This window comes from Rosa rugosa, chromosome 3 (genome assembly GCF_958449725.1).
Source record: "Rosa rugosa chromosome 3, drRosRugo1.1, whole genome shotgun sequence".
Classification (NCBI taxonomy): domain Eukaryota; kingdom Viridiplantae; phylum Streptophyta; class Magnoliopsida; order Rosales; family Rosaceae; genus Rosa; species Rosa rugosa.
This window is the reverse complement of record NC_084822.1, coordinates 21,284,394-21,306,244: the sequence shown is the minus strand read 5'-3', so window position 1 is coordinate 21,306,244 and position 21,851 is coordinate 21,284,394. Positions and strand designations below refer to the sequence as shown.

At 47.0% G+C, this 21,851-nt stretch overlaps 1 protein-coding gene across 2 annotated transcripts; it reads right to left on the bottom strand.

Moving 5' to 3' along the window:
* Positions 1 to 554: 554 nt before the first annotated feature.
* On the bottom strand, positions 555 to 3,291 carry LOC133735851 (transcription factor GTE7-like). 2 transcript variants are annotated; one of them, XR_009859286.1, is made up of 4 exons: positions 1,587 to 3,291; positions 1,258 to 1,474; positions 929 to 1,134; positions 555 to 819 (listed from the first exon to the last, which is right to left on the bottom strand). XR_009859286.1 is itself a non-coding variant. In XM_062163280.1 (3 exons), exons 1-3 carry the CDS (start codon positions 3,054 to 3,056, stop codon positions 1,076 to 1,078), a joined length of 1,746 nt encoding a protein of 581 aa, XP_062019264.1. In that variant the 5' UTR covers positions 3,057 to 3,291; the 3' UTR covers positions 837 to 1,075. The 2 variants fall into 2 exon arrangements, 1 of the variants encoding a protein (XP_062019264.1); XM_062163280.1 differs by lacking the exon at positions 555 to 819 and having other exon boundaries at positions 837 to 1,134.
* Between the last annotated feature and the right edge of the window lie 18,560 nt (positions 3,292 to 21,851).

Genomic DNA, 21,851 nt, shown 5'->3' with positions numbered 1-21,851 from the left:
TGTTTGTTCTTTTCCATATTCCTTTGTGCATAAATACGTATATATTACTATGACAATAGATTCAATAGATTCAATAAACACGTGGATGTGTAAGCATCAAGGTTCAAAACTAATGCTCTGTAGTCGCTCATCAGCAGCTTCTTCTGGACCATCTACTTTCTTATATTAACTCGGAACTTTTTGTGATTGCAACATCACCTACTTCGAGAGATTTGTGCATATGCAAACCAGAAACTTAATCTTGCTCTTTGTGGTATTGACACTCCACCTCATGATCCTGGGGAGTGATAATTTCCTTCACTCGTTTCCTCGCATTTTATTTTTCTGTTTCTTCCCAATTTTACCAATCGGGTTTTGCTTATACGTTACGCTTTCCAACACGAACAAGTTGCTTGAAAATATGGTTAACCGAAGCATAGAATCACTTTGTTTAAAGGAAAGGGAAAACAAAGGTAGAGTTTTTTTAGCTATTAAAAGGCCTGCTTGGTGGTGCTGTGCTTCTTCAATCAAGTAACTAAGAAGCAGAAAGAAATAAACAAAACAAGACACGAGCATAGGGAATTTGGAGAAATTTATGTACTAGCTTAGCTGCTGCTGATCTCTTGTAATGTGTACAAAGTGTTTTCCAATCTCTCTAATCTTCTCTCTTCTCACTACTCTCTCTGCTCTCCGCTACTCTGTTTCACTACATTTTACCCCCTACAAACCTACAACAATTTTTTTGTTCATTTCATAGTTCTTTACACCTCCAAGCAAAACAACCAATGCCCACACAAACTAAAATTTCTGCTCGGTTCTGATCGGAGACCCTTCTCCAACCTGCAACACAGTCGATAGAAAACCTCAGCCCACATCCACCATAATCTTCTATTCGATCTAATCAGTAGCAGAACAGAAATTGACAGAAGCCAAATGCATTCCTACATACCTCATCATCACAATCCAGAAAACCATTTAATGCCCTTCCCCACATAGAAAGCATGCATCCAAGGAATTCTTCTCTTCTCTTCAGCCAGCTTCCCACATGGGTCTTTCCGTAAAAGCACTTCTTCAAGGCTGCAATTGCAATGCACAACTAGGACTGCGCGTTATCATCATCCGAGTCACTCCCTGAAGAACTGCCAGAATCTGAATCTGAAAACATCCCAACCAAACACACATTTAAGCATTTCTCTTATGGTTTTGGTTTTGCCTTTTCAGAACCAAAAATAAACTTCTTTGAAGCCAATTCAAAAGTTCAGTAATGTGCTTATATACCGCTTGATGAGGAGGAGCCACTGCTTGAACTGCCGGAGCTGCTTGAACTATTATCACTACTGGCATTGCCCCCAACATCTTTCTCAATCTCAACCGGAGGAAAGCTGCTCATTGGCATGTCATCACCAATATCTACATCTTCATCTCCCACTTCCCCTTTCTTTGGCCTCTTCGGCTCTGCTGCTGAGACATCAATTTTCTCACTAGCAGGCAATTCCTACATGAACAAAATCATAGGCATACCCAATAAGTACAAGCAGGGTAAATTTGCATGTTAAGCACAATGCCATTACAAGTCGACTTCAAAATTAATGGAACAGCTAATTTACCTCTTGACCTCCTCTGTTAGAAGCAATGTTGCTATTGCTGTTGTTGCCCATCAGTGCTTGACGCTTAATCTTGCTAACCATCTTTTTATAATTTGTAACAAGCCGATCAAGCTCCCAAAGGGTTTCTGTATCGACAGCCTCAATGTCAAGCTCAATCTCATCCCCATCCTGCTTTAAATGCCCATTCCTCTTTCTAATAATCTGCACAACTTGCTCCATTTTCTCCTGAGGCAAGCTCTGCAACCCAAGTCCCAGCTTATGCTTCTCCTCCATGCTCATATCCCTCTTGTTTGGGTCCTTTGCTTTTGGCTTCGGCTGCTTCAAGGGCTTCACTTGCGGCGGCCCCTTCACTTGCGAACTTGTCCTCACTGGAGAATTAGCTAATGGCGGATTTGATGAGCTCACTGGGGCTGGGACTGGAGCTGGGGTTGGAGCCGGAGGGGGCCGAACCACCTCAGTCTTCTTATCGATCTTCATGGGCATTGGGTCTTCCCTCCTGGGCGGAGGAGGATGCCTCTCAGGCTCAACATGGTTCCAAGAACTGGCCTGCAATTCCTCCTCATCGGAAGCTACTCGATCCCCACCAAACCCATCCCCCAATTTGTCAATCAGGGGCTGGAAGAGCTCCTCAAACAAAGAGCGAAGCTGATTGGCGTAGTTGTAGACATCATGGCCTCGGGGATTATACCGCATGGCATTTTCAAAGGTCAATCGCACATCAGCAGCGAATTCCAATGGTGTCGAATACAAATTCTTGGATAGATTCATTTTGACAGTGCCCAGATCCATGGGGTGCTTGATTATATCATAGTAGTCATGAAGCTTCAATGTCACCACATCAACAGGCTTTTTGAAGATCCAGGCGTGCTTGTGCTTCATCAGCTTGGACAAAATCTGCCCACAATTCTTCATCAAATTGACATTCTCCGAATGCGATCGCTTCAAATTGGAGTTCGAATCCTTGCCGGGGGCGATCGGCAAGGGCCGCTTCGAGCCGGCAATCTTCTTGGTGGTGCTGGGCTTTTTGGGCTGGGCCGGCCTGGGGTTGAAGTCGCCGGCTTCGATTCGATTCTTGAGCACACGAATCTGGTCGAGCTCAGAGAGAAGGCGATTCTTGAGCTCGACGAGCTCTTTTCTTGAATAGGTCGCGATGTTGAAGCTGACGTATTGGGACTGAATGAGGTTGAAATCGGCAGCGGCGGTGTTCGTTGTGTTCGATCGCCGATGGTGGTTGATCGACGAAGCGTCGTCGGACGCCGTCTGGGTCACGGCCGGTGACTCGTCATTGAAATCGGCGGCATGATGATGATGATGATGAGGAGGAGCTTGGAATTTGGTCTTAGGGTTAGGGTTGTTACGGTTAGGGTTTGAGAAAGGGACTTTTCCCATGAATCCTCCGCCTCCGCCGCCGCCTCTGGGCTGCTGTGGCCAATTGGGTTCGTTCCGATTCGCTAAGACGGCGGACGCCATAACTGTACAGAATTCAAAGCTCCGTCTAGGGTTCCAGTTGAGCTCCGGCTAAGGATTCTCAATGCAGGCGGAGCATCAGGCACCATGAATCAGCTCGGGCGTGACCCCCACGCGCCACAAATGGATCCCACGCGCCGTCAATGATTGGGACGGGACGAGAGAGAAAGAGAGACGCAGAAATGTGTAGAGGTTAGGGTTTGGGGATTTTACCCTAATCTGTGCGAGGAACGAGAGGAGGCCTAGGGCCGCTTCTTAAAGGCGGCCAGATCTACCCGGGGACGTTTCGGGCACCTTCTCAGCCGTCCGTTCTTCATCCGACGGCTCCCTCCAGTTTCCTTCCTGCCCCGGAAGCTGACCGTATTATCTGGCACGGACGGCTCCGATGCAAAAGTGAGTGCACGTGGCGCCATGTGGGGGCGTCTGATGGAGGGAAAGACGTTTCCTCGAGGCGGGATCTGCAATTTGGATTTCGTTTTGGATGACATTTGGGATGAATTTGTCGTGCATTTCGGTTTTCAAAAACGTTTTGAGAGTGTGGGGTCCCGCAGTGATGACGTGGATTCGGGGCTTGGTCAGTGGGGGACTCTGCGAGTTCCGCCGTGAACGCGAAGTTAAGCGCACGCGCTATCTCCCCCTTTTATTTCTACATGGGTATTTTGGTAAATTTAGTCATGACACTTGGTTATGATGAACGACAACATCAGGCAGCGTTTAAGAGATACCTGAAACGACAAAAAATTTCACTCCGGTTCTTTTTGTTTTTCTTTTTTTTGGGAAATTAGAAAGACTAAGGTAAATTATTTTCTTCTACAATGTCGATGAACTAAGAAAACGTTTTGACAAGTGTTCACCATTTTACCAAATCTCTAGCATCTTTGGAGAAATCATTGAATTTTTTTTTTTTGGGAAATTAGAAAAGCAAAGGTGAATTTTTTTTTTTTACAATTTCATCAAGCCAAAAAAAACTAGTGCAAGTGTTCACTATTTTATTTTGATTAAAATCTCTAGCATCTTTCAAGAAATCATCTTCAATGAGCTACTAAATTAAAGTCTCGTATTTAATGGGGCAGGAGTAATGTGGTTGTATTGATAATTTGGTGGCCTCGTATTTATTCATGAAAAGGAAAAAAAAAAGAAAGGAAAGTGGAGCTTTCCAAGAGCTTGAATTTTAATTTAGGAACTCTTTTGTATATAAATAAAGATAGGAAGTATCTAAGAAAAGTTTGTAATATCCCATCAAATTAATGCAACACCCTCTTGAGATATTAGTTTAAGTAGTCAAACTCTTTTTGTCTAAAACCATGGTCAAAGACACAAACACTAGATTGATGAGTGGGTTAAATGATTTGTCACCCTTATATAGTTGTTATGTTTATACTTTATAGTATTGTCATTTAATGCCTTTTTCATAAATTTATTTTGGTTATTTTTTTTTTCCATCAAAGCTTCTGAACTCGTTCAAGTGGAATGGCAATATTACAAGTAGGAATACAATACAAACATGAGTTATAACTGCTTACTTCTAACACAGATAAAGATCACAGGATTTACTTTTCGAATGAAACTAAGTGTTACGGGACTTGCTTTTCGCTGGCAACATAGTGGGAAAGCTGATCTTATTAGTATATTATGGCTTCGAGTAAGCATTTATTTTCCGGTATGTCACAACTTTTGTAAAGCGAATAGAATTGCCAGAGATGCACTATTCGCTAATCGGTGCATGTTAGAATACATACTTCATGTTGAGACTCTCGTTATTATCTTGGGATATTCTCTCTATGCATATTGTAATTTGGGGTTCAGGTTTCATGTCCTCCCCCCAATGTATTCTGCAGTTTCATTAATGAGCTTAAAGGCAGCCATATTGACCTTCTTTCAAAAAAAAAAAAAACACATGTAAAGATCAACACATATGTACATACCTTTCTAAAATTACAAGAAACAAACAATGGAGCTAATCGACGACGCAGCACACCGCCTCCACCAATCGACGTAGCACCCAAACCCGACCATAACCCTAGCCTTACCGTCGACATGCACCGCCGGCAGCCTCTATACGCGACAACCCAAGGGTGCAACGCCACTGTTCCTCGACCCTTGCCGGTTTCCGGCGATTTCCTTGCCCTTCCACCACCGTCATTCTACTCAGCAAGCAAAGCGGAGCAAAACCCAGAAACCCCTCTGCTCGCCGACGCCGTTCGAGCATCATCGGAGCTCTCGGTTCCGCATGTCTTCGTTTTCCGCCCTCCAGTCCAAACCGAGCAAAACCACCTTCAAGAATAGAATCAGCGCCTCGTCAAACATCAAAGCCCCCTAGTCCCGACCTCCGACTCTTACCAGAGCCACCACACGCGCTTCACTCGCCGTCGCTGGTGCATGAGAGACGCTAGTTCCGCCGCTCTTGGCTGCTGGAGTTTTCGACTACTTCTACTAGGTAATTTCGTGCTTCCTCTTTCGTTGGAGCTACTAATTTGAGTGGAATGGAGGAATTTAGGTCTGCCAAATCGTAAGGTTTTGGAGAAGAGAAGTGTTGGGTCGATGTCCATTGAAAATGGATTGAGGTAAGGGTCATGAACTCTATGTTGGATATGAATTTGGTTAAGAATTGGATTAAAGATCATAAATTCTGTCATTTATTTGGATTATGTGAGGATTTGGTGGATTTCTGCATTTTGGGAAGTTTTGGAGAAAAGAGAAACTGTTGGGTCAATTCGATTGATGTCAAGAAAAGGGTAAGCACCTCGAATTCTATTTTGGATGTGAAATATTGGTTGAGGGTTGTTTGTTGATGGTATATTGTCTGCTAGGGATTCGAATGATTGGTGATGTTGGAATTGCAGCAACGATGGAATTAAACTCTTAATTGGAAAAGAAGATTGGTAAGGGCCTGGTTTGGTGATCTTGTAATTGTTATGGTTGAGTTGAACAAATTATGATGGTGATTTGAGCATGATGTTGAATGGTTGGAAAATGGATTAAACAAAGGTTAATTTAAGATGACATTTTGGGTCAAATGCTTACACAGTTTGGTAATTGAGATTGAATTAGTTTTGAGAAGTAAATTAGTGACACAAGCATTGTTTCTGCTGCATTTTTTATTGTACTATGAGCATGTAAAGTTCGTAAAGTGATGAGTTCGTACCAACGTCGAAATATCATATAAGGAAGTGATAGATGTTTTGGCTAAATACTTAAAAGAGATTGATAAATGAAAATGGAGGATTGTATTTGTTCAAGTTAAAAATTAATTAGACAAGTTACAATTGAAACAATCCTAGACTTATCATATCCGGAATGACTTTTAAGAAGCGAAGTCATTCGGGAATGGTAATTGTGATTTGTTTTCCTAAAGTAAAAATGCTAAACAAAATAACAAATGAAGGTGAAAGTGCCAAGTATAATCGCCATATCCCGAATGATTCAAATGCTACATTGATCATTTGGATTATTTGGGAACGGATAATAGAATTTATCGATTAAAGGAAGATCTCCACAAACACAAGTTCTAGATCACTGTTTGATTAAAGAATAATTCGATGGGCTTTAAGGGAAGTAAGTGAATGATTTAGGTGCTCAGTTAATTAAGTTAATAACGTCAAGTTACTCATTGGTTAATTTTATTATAAAGGACTCGTGCGTGTGCATTTGGAACTGGACGAAGTGTTGAAAGTCGAGAACGAATCTAATTGTGGACGAGCACTCCATATCCAGATAGGGTGAGCTGTCTCTTCCTTGTTAGAGGCTTTTCAATATACATGGAATGCTCTAGTATAATAGTATGTTGCCTGCAAGTACATTTTTGGTTGTTCATTAGTCGATGCCTCGTGATACCTATGTTTTCATAATTGATGATTGTTGATTGCGAAAACCGACGCTAGACTTGCATGTTGAGATACTGTACCCATTGTATGTTTGTACTTGTGACCTGAAAGTGAATAGGACCTAAACGCGTTGATTCCTAGGGATCCCACGGTGTTGATAACCATGAACCTCCGGAGGGGGCTGTGCTCCTATGTTCGTCGAGGAAAGGTGAGTACCAACGGTGAACCAGTCATAGGACACTCAGGGCCATGAAATTGACACTTTCGCTACTTGTAGTCATATGCACTGCAGAGTAGTTGGCCGGTTCTCGATGGATGACGAACCGGGCCTGTCACCGATTGTTTTAGAGTAGCCGGCAAGTAAGTATCTCGGAGCTCCAAGTTGTGTGAAGCATGCTGCATATGTTTTATAAAAGAGAACAAATGTTTGTGGTTGCCTCTTTTTAAAGTATTTTCGATAAATGTGCACAATATTATGTAGTAAATATTTTCAAGTATATTATTTTTCAAACCTAGCATGGTTGGGTCGGCCCTTACTGGGCATGCGAGGACGAAAGTTCACCCCTACAACAGTGTGCAGGTCTCGAGCATGTGGTCGGGGAGCGTACAGAGGAGGCACATGGCCCGGATTGGCGCATTCCTCTTTGACTTTACAAAAGAAGGTTTTGGTCCTTTATCGGATTTTGAAGTCACTTATTTATTTACTTTTTAATTGTTTCCCACTCGCTTATTTACAAAATTTCGAGAGACCCGTAACCCTGGGGCGCGTCTCTCATACTTGTATTTACTTAGTGATTTGTTATTTTCCAAATTGAGCTCCTATTGTAAGCTCAAATCCTTTAGCCCACTTTAAATTCCGCTTTTGAAAATATGTTGTTCGGTTGCTAGAATGATTCGCCCAAAGAAAAATTTTTGTAAACCAACAAACTAAACCCAAAAGACTTTGCGGTTCCGGGTTGATGAGTCATTGGGATGTCATTCGTGACATGTCGGTTTCTCATTGGCTCGGGGTCGCAGCGCTGTGGGACCCCTATCTCGGGTCACCACAAGTCCACGGCCCACCAGCCTAACCAAGTGATAGGAGCATTTTAATGTGACCTTTTAACTGTTATTTCCTCATATTTACTTAGTTATTTCCTTAAATGAATCCTTCTTGTTTATGAAAGTTACTATTTTTAGGAAGTTTCTATTTTTAGTAATAGTTTCTATTTTTAGGTCCATGGAGCAAACAAAACTGAAATGAGCTCAAAAGGAGAAAGAAAAGCTAGAGAACGTTGGAGAGAGCTGAGACAAGGCACAAGGGCTGCAAAAATGAGCTGAAATGAAGATATGAAGTTTTCCTGGTCCAGCCAGGAAATCCTGTCCAGAAGAGGAAACTTTGTCAAGCAAGACTCCTAAGCCAACCAGGAAGCATGATCGAAGAAATGAAGAGAAATTGTGGAATTTGAAGAGTCCTGGAGGCACTAGGAGATATCATGGCTTGAAGATGACACATGGAGGCCCAAGAATCTTCTAGATTAATTATGGATTTCGGCAAAAAGGAGACAAGCCCAATTAATTTGGGTTGTTGGACGTAAGGAAGATATTTTTGGGAATTAAATCTGATTTTGCCGTGGGAAATCATGAAGATAATGTGAAAAATCAAGAAGAAATCAAGGAAAAACGTTGGAAATATTCTAGGGAGAGTTTCAAGGGATTGTGCAACAAGAAAAAGCTCAAAACAAGTCCAGATTCGTTCCTAAATCCCCTCAATATATTTTGGACAAAAATAAGGAATAAAATCTGCATTTCGCCGTGGAAATCAAGAGAAAATCAAGGGGAGACGTTAAAGATAAGGCCATGGAGAGTTTTAAGGGAGAAAAGGTTCAAAATGCGTCCAGATACGTTGTCTAGGTACATCCCTAGATATTTGGCCGAAAATGAAGAAGAAAATCAGATTAAATCCCTCTATATTTCGGCATAAATATATTTTAAATATTATGGACTTTATTTTGGAGCTTTTTGATTGGTTGGATGACACAACAGGGCTTACATGGCAGTGTGTGATTGGTTGAAGCTATGTGGAGCATCCAGAAAATTAATTGGAAAATAAAAGAAGATTCATGAAGCTTGGAGAACACTTTGCCATCCCCTATATATACTCCCCCTAGCTTGACGTTTTCCACACCTCTCCCATTCAGAAAATTCCAAACGTAAAAGCTCTCTCTCCATCTCTCTCCATTCTCTAGTTGCAAAGTCCGCGTTTTCAAGCAAGGTGTTTGAACCCAAAATGAGCATTTTGACCTGACAAGGCGTGTTTTGGAGAAATTGAGCCAATATTAGTGGCTCAAGCTATATATTGTCGACAAGTTCGAGATATATTATTTAGAGGCTAAATAAAGCCTACCTACAACACTATGGAAGATTATGCGAGCTGCAAGAAAAGGAAATGATGGAAGCATAGAAATGAAAAGTCAACTTTAGCACATTTCCTACTTCGACTAGGAGAAACCGAGCTAAACAAGGAAGGAGGGGCGGCAGACTAACCAAATGAAATCCAAATGAGCTAAAACTGTCCAGATTAATTCTAGACATCCCAAGAATCATTTCTTATGAAGAGTTCCAGAGCCAGTTATGAGTGGAAAGCCTTCAAACAATCAGTCCAAGTTTCTGCAGAAGCAAAACTGGAAAACTGGATTTGTAAGGAGTCCAGCAGCATTTCCGGCCCAACCACATGGAAGAAAGCTCTGAAAATTTACCACAATGATATACACTCATTTGGGATCATTTTATATGAAGAAGTCGAAGGCCCATTATGATTTCTTGGTGGAGATATAATTGAAGGAATAAAGGAGCCGAAAGTGCTTCCTTATCTCCAAAATTCATCATTCCTTATCTCCAATTAGTGTCTCCTTATCTCCTTATCTCCAAAAGTCATCATTTCTTATCTCCAATTAGTGCTCCACTATCATTTGTTTAAGGCCAACCACTTTGGCATGGTAGCCTATAAATAGAGGTTACAATGAAACACTTCAACACACAATTCATCACAACAATCGAAGAGGAAGAAGAAGAAGGAGCCGTGAAGATCATATCATCCATCATCCACCTTGAAGACTTGCTTCCAAGATTCAAGATCCAACGTTCAAGCTCTCCATCTCCATCTCCCCTCACGGTGTACTTCATTCTTTTTCCTTGTAATCTTTTGATTTCCTTGTTTGAATTCGTAGGAATTTGTTTCTAGTTAACAATAACGTTTAGGGCAAAGTTTAAGCCCAATTCTATGTTTAAATAAAGTTTTCGAATTCTATGATTGTGATTCTAAGTTGCTTATGTGAGTTTGTTCGATTGAATTTGCTTTACATAAAACTTTTATATGTTTATGTTCTTTGGTGGCCAACTTAGGATATATGCATGTAATTGGTGCTAGATTTAGGTAAACAATTCACCTAATAGTTTTGTGAACCTATTTCGGAAGTAGTAAAGGTTTTGGACAAAGGTCGAGTTCAATTGAAGAGGATTGCAAATAGATGAACTTATTCATACTAGGTTGTGCACTTAAGTTGATAACCTTTCTCTATGCTTCTTGCGTTGAACATGTTTTGATTAGCTAGTTTTCTAGACTTTGATTGCATGTTTAATAAGATTGATCTAGGTGCTTTCACTTAGGTTAATTAGTAAAGGAAAGTAAAATATGGGAAATCATTTGCTTCGAATGTTTCACATGATCAACTTCTTTCTCATGACTTAGATGATCAATTATAGGATTTGAATTGAGTTTAATTATATGAAATTGGTTTTGATCTTTTTTTTTCTTACGTTTCATTCTTGTACATGTGTTTTTATATTTTCTTTACTTTGTTTATTTTAATTTTTGAAACCATAATGTTAAAACCCCCCTTATTTTGTTATTTTGTATATATCCTTTGTTTTATTTTTGTAAATATTATACTTTGTATTTATTTTAATTCTTTATTTGTTTTACAATGACAGATGTACCCTCAATCCCCGGATTTGAACGATCCCTATTTACCATATACTAACAATGATATTTTCAGGGTTAAATTATATGCTTACTTTTAGCATATCACCAAGACTCTCCCATCTACCTAATCTTTCGACCGCATTAGCTGCATCAACCACCGGCGCCTCATCTGATCCATAGCCTCTCCACCACCAACCAACAAGCCCCAAGACTGAGAACTCCATATTCGTAATTGACTTAATCTGTGGTTTAGATCCGCAGAATCCCAACAAACAACTTCGTCGACTCAAAATTGACGTCACCCCAACTTGCATGTACATTAGATCGAGGTGAACCACTGCCATTTCGAAGTTTCCGGCCAATCTGCTAATCCAAACTGCACCCGCTTTCCCCATCATCACTTTATGATTGAAGTGCCCCAGAAATTCGTTATTATTTTCTGAGGATTTTCTGGAATCTAATTTGTGGTTATTGGATGGTTTCGTGGCTTGTGGACGGAGTGGAAGTGTTTCAGACGAATTATTAGTCGAAGAATATGGTTTTAGGGGGGTTGCAAAGGTTGACTTTTTATACGTTGGGTTTCTCCACAAACTTCCTTCATGAAAGTTGTAGAGCGCATTGATATGAGTTCATGAACCTGTGGAACGCGGAAATCGGAGTTCGTACGAAGAAGTTATGGCCATTGGAAAAAGTTTTCATTTTGGTTAAATAGGAAAAATTTCTGGAAAATATCAGATTTCCCTTTTTCGAAATATTTTCTCTCTCTTCTGTCCCGAGCCCTCGCACAGCTCTCCATTTCGCCGGCGTCGTTCTCCCTCGTCCAGCCGCCTCTGGACGAGATTCAAAGTGGGCTTTGTTCGCCTTAACCTCCTCTACAAGTCTCTACAAGTCTGTGGAAGTGATTCTTCACGATTCGAGCCATAGGAGGAGCAGCAAGGCCGAGAAGAAGCCGCGGCGGGGCTGAAATCGCCTTTGTACATACATGTACATTCACAAGCATAATTAGCTATAATGGGCTAGGCTCATTGTACCGCCAGAGGTACTGATTCCCGCCAAAGGAATAACATGCAGATACACAGCCAGGCGAGCTACGGCCTGAGCCTCGGATCACCCCCAGATCACCGCCGACGCGCCACCCTGTGCCACTTGTTCAGTGAAACACTAGATGGTGAGGCTATGAACTGGTTCTTCGAGTGTCCGCCAGGGTCCATTGATTCATTCCATGCACTATCGCACGCCTTCCTCTCTCGGTTCATCTTATTGTCCGCCGGACATCACAACACAAGTCAGCTGTTCAGCGTCAAGCAAGGGGCGGACGAATCACTGAAGGCATTCGTCACAAGGTGGCGGGTGGCAGCATCTCAGTGCCGTGATTTAGACAAAACAATGGCATCAGCGGCCTTCAAGCAGGGACTCCTCAAGGGGCCATTCCTCTATCACCTCAACTACAATCATCCAAATGCGGCATATGACCACGTCATGAGTGACCACGTCATGAGTGAGGCGGTCATTCACGCCCAGGCGGAATTCATCACATATGGAGAAACCCCACCGCCACCAGCAACACCAACAAAGTCAACCCAGCCATCCTCCAGTCATCAGGAAACCGCTAATAAGACCCCTTCGGCACCGCCAACTGACAAGAAGAGGGAATGGCAGCAGGGCCACCACTAGAACAAGCGGCAGAGAGACCAGCACTACAATAAGGGCAACCGCCCAACCCATGGGGACAACCGCAAAAAACAAACGGAGTCCTCTCAGTGGTATGCAGTGTTTACGGTCCTCACGGCCTCGTATGAGGAAATATACAATCAGTGCAAGGATCAGATCCCACCGCCACCCCCACCAAGATACCCAAAAACGGGAAAACCAAGGAACACCGGCAAGTGGTGTAAGTACCACGAGGACAGCGGCCATAATACCAACAGCTGCAATGCTCTCAAAACGGCCATTGAGACTTTGTACCGCGACGGCAAGATGGAGCAGTTCAAGGTGCGCCAACCGCCACCTGTGATCGCCAATGTTGAGACTTTGGGCCGCATCAACACCATCGACGGCGGTGCCCCAATCACTAGCATGTCCCACAGGGCAAGGAAGCGCTATGCACGCGTTAATCACCCAAAGGAAGTCTGCAACCCGGAAACGTCGTTGAAGGCTGTCTGCATCTTGGACGAGCACCCTGAGCGGACAGTCCGCATAGGCGCCCAACTAGACCCAGAGGTAGCGGCGGAACTCACTCAATTCCTACGTGACAATGCTGCCGTCTTTGCATGGTCATATGCGGACATGCCAGGTATCTCTCCTGAAATCATCACACACAAGTTGACCATCAAACCATCCTTTTATCCCATCAAACAGAAGCGGAGGGCCTTTGATGAGGAAAAATACTGGGCAATAGGAGAAGAGGTTGCAAAACTCCAGGGCATTGGGTTCATTCGCAAAGTCATCTATCCCCAGTGGATTTCCAACTTGGTCATGGTTAAAAAGCCCAACGGAAAGTGGCGGATGTGTGTCGACTTCAAAAATCTCAACAAGGCGTGCCCAAAGGATAGCTTCCCGCTACCTCGCATTGATCAACTGGTTGATGCAACCGCCGGACATGAGCTCCTTAGCATGATGGACGCTTTCTCCGGCTATAATCAGATCAAGATGCATCCCGGCGATCAAGAGTGCACCACCTTCACCACCGACAAGGGCCTTTACTGCTACAATGTGATGCCTTTCGGTCTGAAGAACGCCGGTGCTACTTATCAACGACTGATGAACGCCATGTTCGCGGAACATCTCGGCAAAATAATCGAGGTCTACGTGGACGACATGTTGGTCAAGAGCTTAAAGGCCAGCGGACATGTGGCAAACCTCAAGATCATAGTAACCATTCTCCTGGCCTATGGTATGCGCCTCAACCCAGAAAAATGTTTCTTTGGCGTCACCGCCAGCAAGTTTCTGGGTTATATCGTCAGCGAACGAGGCATCGAGGCTAACCCGGACAAAGTACAAGCCATCCTCGACCTGGCGGATCCTGAGTATAAGGTGCACGTCCAGTGCCTCCAGGGCAAGTTAACCGCCCTTTCTCGATTCATCTCCAGACTCACTGATAAGTGTGCCCCATTTTTCAAGCTCCTCAAAACGACTCACAAGAAAGTCATCAACTGGAACCTAGAGTGTCAGGCGGCGTTCCAGGGCCTGAAGGAATACTTAGCGGCAGTCCCACTCCTCTCCATCCCTGTGCAAGGAGAAACACTGTTTATATACCTAGCGGTATCAGTGTCAGCGGTAAGCTGCGCCATTGTCCGGCGGGAGGGCCAGGATGAACTCCCAGTGTTCTACGCCGGCATAGGCATGAACGGAGCAGAAACAAGATACCCTCCCTTAGAGCAACTCGCTCTCGCACTCATCGTTGCCGCCAGACGCCTTCGCCAATACTTTCAGGCCCACACAATCCATGTGTTAACCAATCAACCGCTGAAACAGGTAATGCAGAACCCTGAACATTCGGGGCGCCTCAGCAAATGGGCCATTGAGCTCAGCGAGTTTGACATTGATTACAAACCAAGAACCGCCATGAAGGGCCAGGCAGTGGCGGACTTCATTGCCGAACTCACCAAGCGTCAGCCAGAGCCCGGAGCAGAAGTGACAACCGCTGAGGAGTCAGCTCCCTTACAGTCAGACTGGAACTTGCACGTGGACGGCTCCGCCAGTGCCAAGGCCAGCGGCGCTGGAGTCATCTTAACAGGACCGGGGGGACTGAACGCGGAATACGCGTTGAAATTCAACTTCAAAGCTTCAAACAATATGGCGGAGTACGAAGCACTCATCGCCGGCCTACTCCTCGCCATCGACTCAGGTGCTGACAGCGTCAACATCTTCAGCGACTCTCAGTTAGTCGTTAACCAGGTCAACGACAGCTTCCAAGCCAAGGACCAACAGTTAGCGGCATATTTGGGGTAAGTCAAAACACTGCTCAAGAAATTCAAATTTCACACCATCACACAAATCCCCAGGGAAAAGAACGCCAAGGCTGATTCACTGGCGAGACTGGCAACCGCCCAGCCACATCAAAGTCCAGCGGACACAAGAGTGGAGTGCCTTGACAAGCCAAGTATCACAAAGACCCTGGCGGAGATCTTCAACATTGAAGTCAATCCCAGCTGGATGGACGAGATTGTCGAATACAATCGCAATGGGATATTGCCGGAGGACAAAATCAAGGCGCGACAGCTCAAGCGGAGAGCAACCCGCTACAACATCCAGAATGGCAAGCTCTACCGCCAGGGGTTCACCCACCCCAACCTCCGCTGTTTAACCCCAGAAGAGGGACAGGTCGTGCTGGAGAGGATCCACGGCGGAGAATACGGAAACCACTCGGGCGCCAGATCCCTTGCCAATCGCACAATGCGACAAGGCTACTTTTGGCCCACACTCGGTGATGACGCCCGGCGGATATCGAGATCTTGCCACAAATGCCAACAATATGCTGATCTCCCACATGCACCGGCTGAGCCGCTGTCAATCATCATCGGCCCATGGGTTCACTCTACGTGGGGCCTCGACTTGATGGGAAAATTCCAAACCGCCAAGGGCCAGTTCAAATACATCATTGTTGCCATCGACTACAACAGCAAGTGGATAGAGGCAGAGCCACTGACGGCAATAACTACCGCCAAGGTAATTCACTTCCTCTGGAAGAACATCTACTGCTGCTATGGTGTCCCACATACAATCATTACAGACAACGGCACGCAGTTCAACAACAAGGAACTCATATCTTTCACCGCCAACCTTGGCACCAAGATGAGTTTTGCATCTGTCGCTCATCCCCAAACCAACGGCCAGGTCGAAGCAGCAAACAAGATAATCAAGAAGCTGCTAAAAAAGAAACTCGACAACGCCAAGGGTTTGTGGGCAGAGAAGCTTCCAGAAGTTCTATGGGCCATCCGGACAACTCCAACTTCTGCCACCGGCGAAACGCCTTTCTGTATGATGTTCGGATCAGAGGCTGTCCTACCTATTGAAGTCACTCAGCCTACCGCTAGGGTAGAAGGTTACTGCCCAGAGACCAACAGCGACGGCGTCAACCTGGACAAGGACCTCCTAGAAGAAAAACGACACAAGGCCCACTTGCACAACTTGCAAAACAAGCAGCGCGTATCGCGTTTCTACAACGCCAGAGTCAAAGCTTGGAACCTCCAATTGGGGGACTGGGTAATGAAGGAAGTCATTCCACCGCCAACAAAACTCCGCCCAACCTGGGAAGGTCCATACAAAATCGTGGAAGTCGTTAGCCCAGGCACCTTCTACTTAATGGGCAAGGATGGCGTCACAAGGACCCACCCTTGGAATACCGAACACCTTCGGTATTACTACAAATAGTCATGCCGCTACCCAGAAGCATCTTGACTTAGCTAAATTTTTGTTCAATATTTAGCTAAGGGAAGCTACCCAACGGGTACTACCCACTTTTGTACACGCTGACCAATCAGCTATTAATGAAACGAGGAATTATTCAAACCATTGTTCCCAAGTCTAGCACCGAGGGCAACTGGCAACGCCAGCAATCGTCAGCGGACCACGTCCGCTACGTGGTGCACTTGGACCAATCTTAATCCCTTTAATGTTTCATTGATTGGCAAAAGAAAATTCTAAGTCAAAACCCTAGCGGTACAGGCATATCATGACAAACACCAAAAATCAAAACTTCATTCCATATAAAAATGTTCATTACAAAAATTCGTTATGCCTCAGCGGCTACAAAAATAAGAGGGGAGTTCCCAACATCTCAGGGGTTGGCCTCAGCCTCTTCACCTTCGGCGTGCGGCGGCGGGTGCGCGCGGCTTGTTTGGTCAGACCCTCGGGCGGTAGGACTTGGAGTCTCTATGGTACCGTCCGCCCGAGTATGAGCCGCCAGGAAACCAGCACGGGACACCTCCGACTGGGTAAGAGGAGTCCGCTGGGGGCCATCCGCTGGGCGTGCGCTGCTCTCTCCACTTCCCGAGCGAGCTCCTTCCGCTGGAACAGGGACCACATCCTTCGCCGGCGGGGCATCCTTGGCTGCCGGCACAGTGGGCTGGGACGCCTTCACAAAGTCAATAGCGCCCTTCTGCTTCAACATCTCCACATTCGCAAGGGCCCCAGCCTTCGCCGCCTCAGTCATAGCCTTTTTATACTCCGCCGACTGTTTAAATGCCTCAACAGCGGCGGCCGCAGCGCTGCTCCCTGCAGCTTTCAGGCGGGCGACCTCACCCTCCAGCCTCTTCACCTCGGCTAGTCTGGCGGTGGACTCTCGCTGCAGGATATCGATCTTCTTGTTCTTAGCGGCTACCCGCTCCTGCAGCAAGGCCATGTCCTGCTCCAACTTGGAGATGCGTTCATTCCTCTCCACGTCCCGCTTGATGGCCACCGCCAGCTTGCCGCGGGCGTCCGCAGCGTCACAGTCCGCCTTTGTCAGGCGCCGTTCCACCTCCGCCAGCCTGTCCCTCTCCTCCGCCAGCTCCCTCTGGAGACTTTGGACCTCCTCCATGAGCTCCTGCTCAGCCTGGGGCTGATTCGATGCCGCCAGGAACATTTCATGCAGCCCAGCTGACAATTGACCAAAGGCCGAGCTATAGGGCGACTGGTCAATGGCCGTTGGGCGCGAAATCCCCGCTAAGCCGCCGAACCCCAACCGCTCGCAGAGATGGTAGAGAAACTCCCGCTCACCGTCAGTCATGAATTCGGCATAAGCGGCGAACGAGTCCAGGTCACTCGCGGGCGTCTCTCTCTCCACCACGGGAGCCTTGGGCGGAGCTTGCCGAACTTTCTTCTGCTGGTGGACCCCAACAGTCTCCACGTCGTCCCCCTCCTCCTCATCGGGGGAGTCAGGCTGCCGGCGTCTTCGCTGGAGCACCCTTGTGTTCCCAGCAGCAGGTCTCGCTTCCCTCGGTGGCGGCCTTGCAATGGTAACAGTCTCCGCCGGCGGCACCGTTCTTTCCTTGAGCGGGCCGCGCCGGTTGGCAGGCACCCTCTCTTTTTGGGGCGCGGCGGTTGCAGACCCCTTCTTCCCACCATCCACATAGGCCCCCGCCTGAACGACCGGCAGGCCGTCACCACCAAGATGGGAGTGGTGCGGCATGGGTAGCACCACCGGAACCTCGGACGGGCTCAGCGCCAGCGTGTCGGGGTTCACAGCAGTCTGCTGGGCCGCCAGCCCTTCGGCGTACATGGTCTCCAGGAAGTTATTGATCTCGGCGCGGTCCATAGCCTTTTCGAAAGCGTCGCGGCTCGACTTGTTACCTGGCGGAGTTTCTAAAAAAAAAAAAAAAAAAAAAATTTGTCAGTCACCCTGAGGCACTCTGATCAAAGGAGCAGTGTGGTGGATATTTCTTACCAACGGCGCGAGTTAGTCGTTGGTCGACCAGCAACTCCCAACCGGTAAGACGGCGAAAATCCAACAAGTTGCGATTCCGCCAGCAACCTCTGATCCGTGCTACGCAACTCTCTTCTTCGCGCGTTAGGTTATACCGCAGTCCTGCTGCACAAACACAATAGTCGTTAGTACAAATACAAGTCTGCAAATACAAGAAGCCGCCAACTACGTTTAGCGGAAACCGGTTAACAACCTCGGATATGTTGGAACTCCGACTTAATCCTAAACGTCGGCTCCCCCTCGTTGGACCCAACATGGTACTCCCACCCCTCTGTGGCAACGCAGAAGGTCCCCTGCCAGTAGGACATGGAATCCCTTAGATTCTCAATCAGCTTGGGCGCTCCCTGGCGGCGGCTCAAATTCACCTGCCCCCTGCAACCTTGGCGTTTCACATACACCAGCTCGTAGAAGTGAAGCACCTCCGCCACAATAGGTCCTCACAACCGGATAACCGCCATAGTGAGTTCAGCGCCAGCATTAACCGCCACATATTGGGGCAAATTTGCCCAAAAGCAAGGCCAAGTTCGCACACCAGGATCTGAAGATTTGGCACCAGCGGGAGCGTCACTCCTTGGCGGAATATCGCCTCGTGCACGGCGGCAAACCCCTCTGGAAGAACCGATGCCTTCTCGTCCACTGTCGGCGGACGCAGCTTCACCGAACCTGGCAACCGGAACATCCGCTTCACCCGATTGACGGCAGCAACGTTCATCCGCCCTCCGGCCTCGTCAACAGGGGTGCCGTCCTGGAGAACCCACGCTGACTCAACATCCTCCCCCGCCAACAGACCCACTGGCAGTGCTGTTACTCACCAACCGCTCATCACGCCTATTTTTGGCAGCGGCAGCCTCACCCGCCCTAGAGCTCTCTCGACGTGGAGCACGACCCATAACTACTTCCCAAGGTATGGTCTGTAGCGGCTCAACCTCTAGCGGTTCTGGCAATGAGGTTCCTGCATGGGCAGACGGACGCAACGAGTCAATAAATATTTTATCCGCCGCGCTGAACGACACGTCAGACCCGGAATCCTCACTGCTCGAAATCTCTATGACGTTAGCCATCCCAAACCCTAAAACCCACACCAGTTAGCACAAACACAGATCTATCCTATTCTCACATCAGTTATAGCCAAGAAAATCAGCAACAGTTTACCCAGAAAACACCAAAACAAGAACAAACAACCCCCAAACACTTAACCCAGATTCGACTATCTAGTAAATCCCGAAATTCCAACTGTGTCAAAAAAACAACAAAACCCATCCCCAAAACCCACTTTACACAATCAGAGCACGCCAAACAAGAACAGAACACCCCAAAATCAAGAAACCCAAAAAACTGACAAAAGTAAACACACAGAAATTCAATGGAACAGGGATGAGACTCAGATCACCAACCTCAAAGGTGAAATCTTTGGTGTGATTGAAGGCGCTTGTCTTCACCGGTAAAGGCCTCGTCCCCAAGATCCGATAACTTACCAGATTTCGTCCCCCGGAACTCTCTTCGCAAATCACACAGAGCTTGAAGACGACGACTCAGGTTTCAAGTTTTCACAAAGTGTCAAAACTCGCTAAAGTTCCCCCCCTTTTATGTCAACATCAACGCGTTCTAAGCCGTCCGCTCAAAAACGACATCACACACCAGCCGTACACGTGTCACAAATCTCCACTTACTCTCCGGATTAACCGAGGCGTCGCCTCGGTTACGAAATCCATAATTACTAGCATTAATGACGAGAAGACGGTCAGGCTTAAGAGACAAGCCTCCGCACGCTAACCCTCTACGGGTTGGACACGTGTCAACCACCACCAGACGAAGCGTCTGGTGGAAGTAACCACTCGGGATGAATTCACCAACCGTCCGAAGTCTCCGCTGAGCGAAACCCCGCCAGCGGAACTTCTCTCTTGTCCTCTTCCAAGTGACGAAGTCTCCGCTGAGCGAAACCCCGCCAGCGGAACTTCTCTCTTGTCACCTTCCAAGAGCCGAAGTCTCCGCTGAGCGAAACCCCGCCAGCGGAACTTCTCCCTTGTCCTCTTCCAAGTGACGAAGTCTCCGCTGAGCGAAACCCCGCCAGCGGAACTTCTCCCTTGTCACCTTCCAAGAGCCGAAGTCTCCGCTGAGCGAAACCCCTCCAGCGGAACTTCTCCCTTGTCACCTTCCAAGAGCCGAAGTCTCCGCTGAGCGAAACCCCGCCAGCGGAACTTCTCCCTTGTCACCTTCCAAGAGCCGAAGTCTCCGCTGAGCGAAACCCCACCAGCGGAACTTCTCCCTTGTCACCTTCCAAGAGCCGAAGTCTCCGCTGAGCGAAACCCCTCCAGCGGAACTTCTCCCTTGTCCTCTTCCAAGTGACGAAGTCTCCGCTGAGCGAAACCCCGCCAGCGGAACTTCTCCCTTGTCACCTTTCAAGAGACGAAGTCTCCGCTGAGCGAAACCTCGCCAGCGGAACTTCTCCCTTATCACCTTTCAAGTGACGAAGTCTCCGCTGAGCGAAACCCCGCCAGCGGAACTTCTCCCTTGTCACCTTTCAAGTGACGAAGTCTCCGCTGAGCGGAACTTCTCGTCCTCTTGCAAGCGGGGCGTATTCCGCTACACGCTTCTAGCGAAACCCCTCTTTCATCTTGCAAGCTGCGTACTTTGTTCAGCGCAATACCGCTCAATAAACTACCGCCAAGCACGTCTACTGGACGCTGTTTCCTGCTTCGACCAGCGGGGGGATATCCGCCAGCGGCGAATCCCGAGGCCACGCCTCACTCTGACAACGACCGCCACGCGGCGTTACGGTCAGACCGTCCCTACGGGACACGGGGACTTGTAAACAGTCTACGACGGCCCTGATCAGGCACGTTGACCCCCGTCACTTGGGTGCTAAAGATTGGGCTCGCTACCCAACACCCTCTGCTCCGTGCAGCTCCCCCTCAACAAACAATTTGCAGACCATCCGGAGGTCTATCTTAGCCGGGGAGTGGGGGACTCCCTGGGGGGCCTAGCAGGGGCCCACCCGAAAGGGTATTAAGCGTTTGCTCAGTAAGTTCATGGTTGACAACGCACTGACGCTAATTATGCTGCTGCAAGTCTAGCGGAAGATAACGCTTCAAACCGCCGAACATCTCCCCAACCAAGATTGCCCTCCTTGACTGGGGACTTGGGGGACTTGTACATACATGTACATTCACAAGCATAATTAGCTATAATGGGCTACGCTCATTGTATCGCCAGAGGTACTGATTCCCGCCAAAGGAATAATATGCAGATACACAGCCAGGCGAGCTACGGCCTGAGCCTCGGATCACCCCCAGATCACCGCCGACGCGCCGCCACGCGCCGTGTCAAGATAGCATCAGAAGCTCCTGAAGCTGGGGACTGAAGCACATCAGTCTCACATCGAAAACAAGGATAAGATCAGCCTCCTCCTCACCTATAAAAGGTTCTCTCCTCTCTCCTCATTAATTACGCATTCAATACTTACCTACTGTTACTTTGTCAACATAAATACATTGACTAACTTAGGCATCGGAGAGTTGAAGACCGCCCAGCGTGGTCTCCCTCTGACGCCCTTTGTATTTTACTTGACAGGTAGCGGAAGCTTTGAGAGCATCACAAGTATCGAT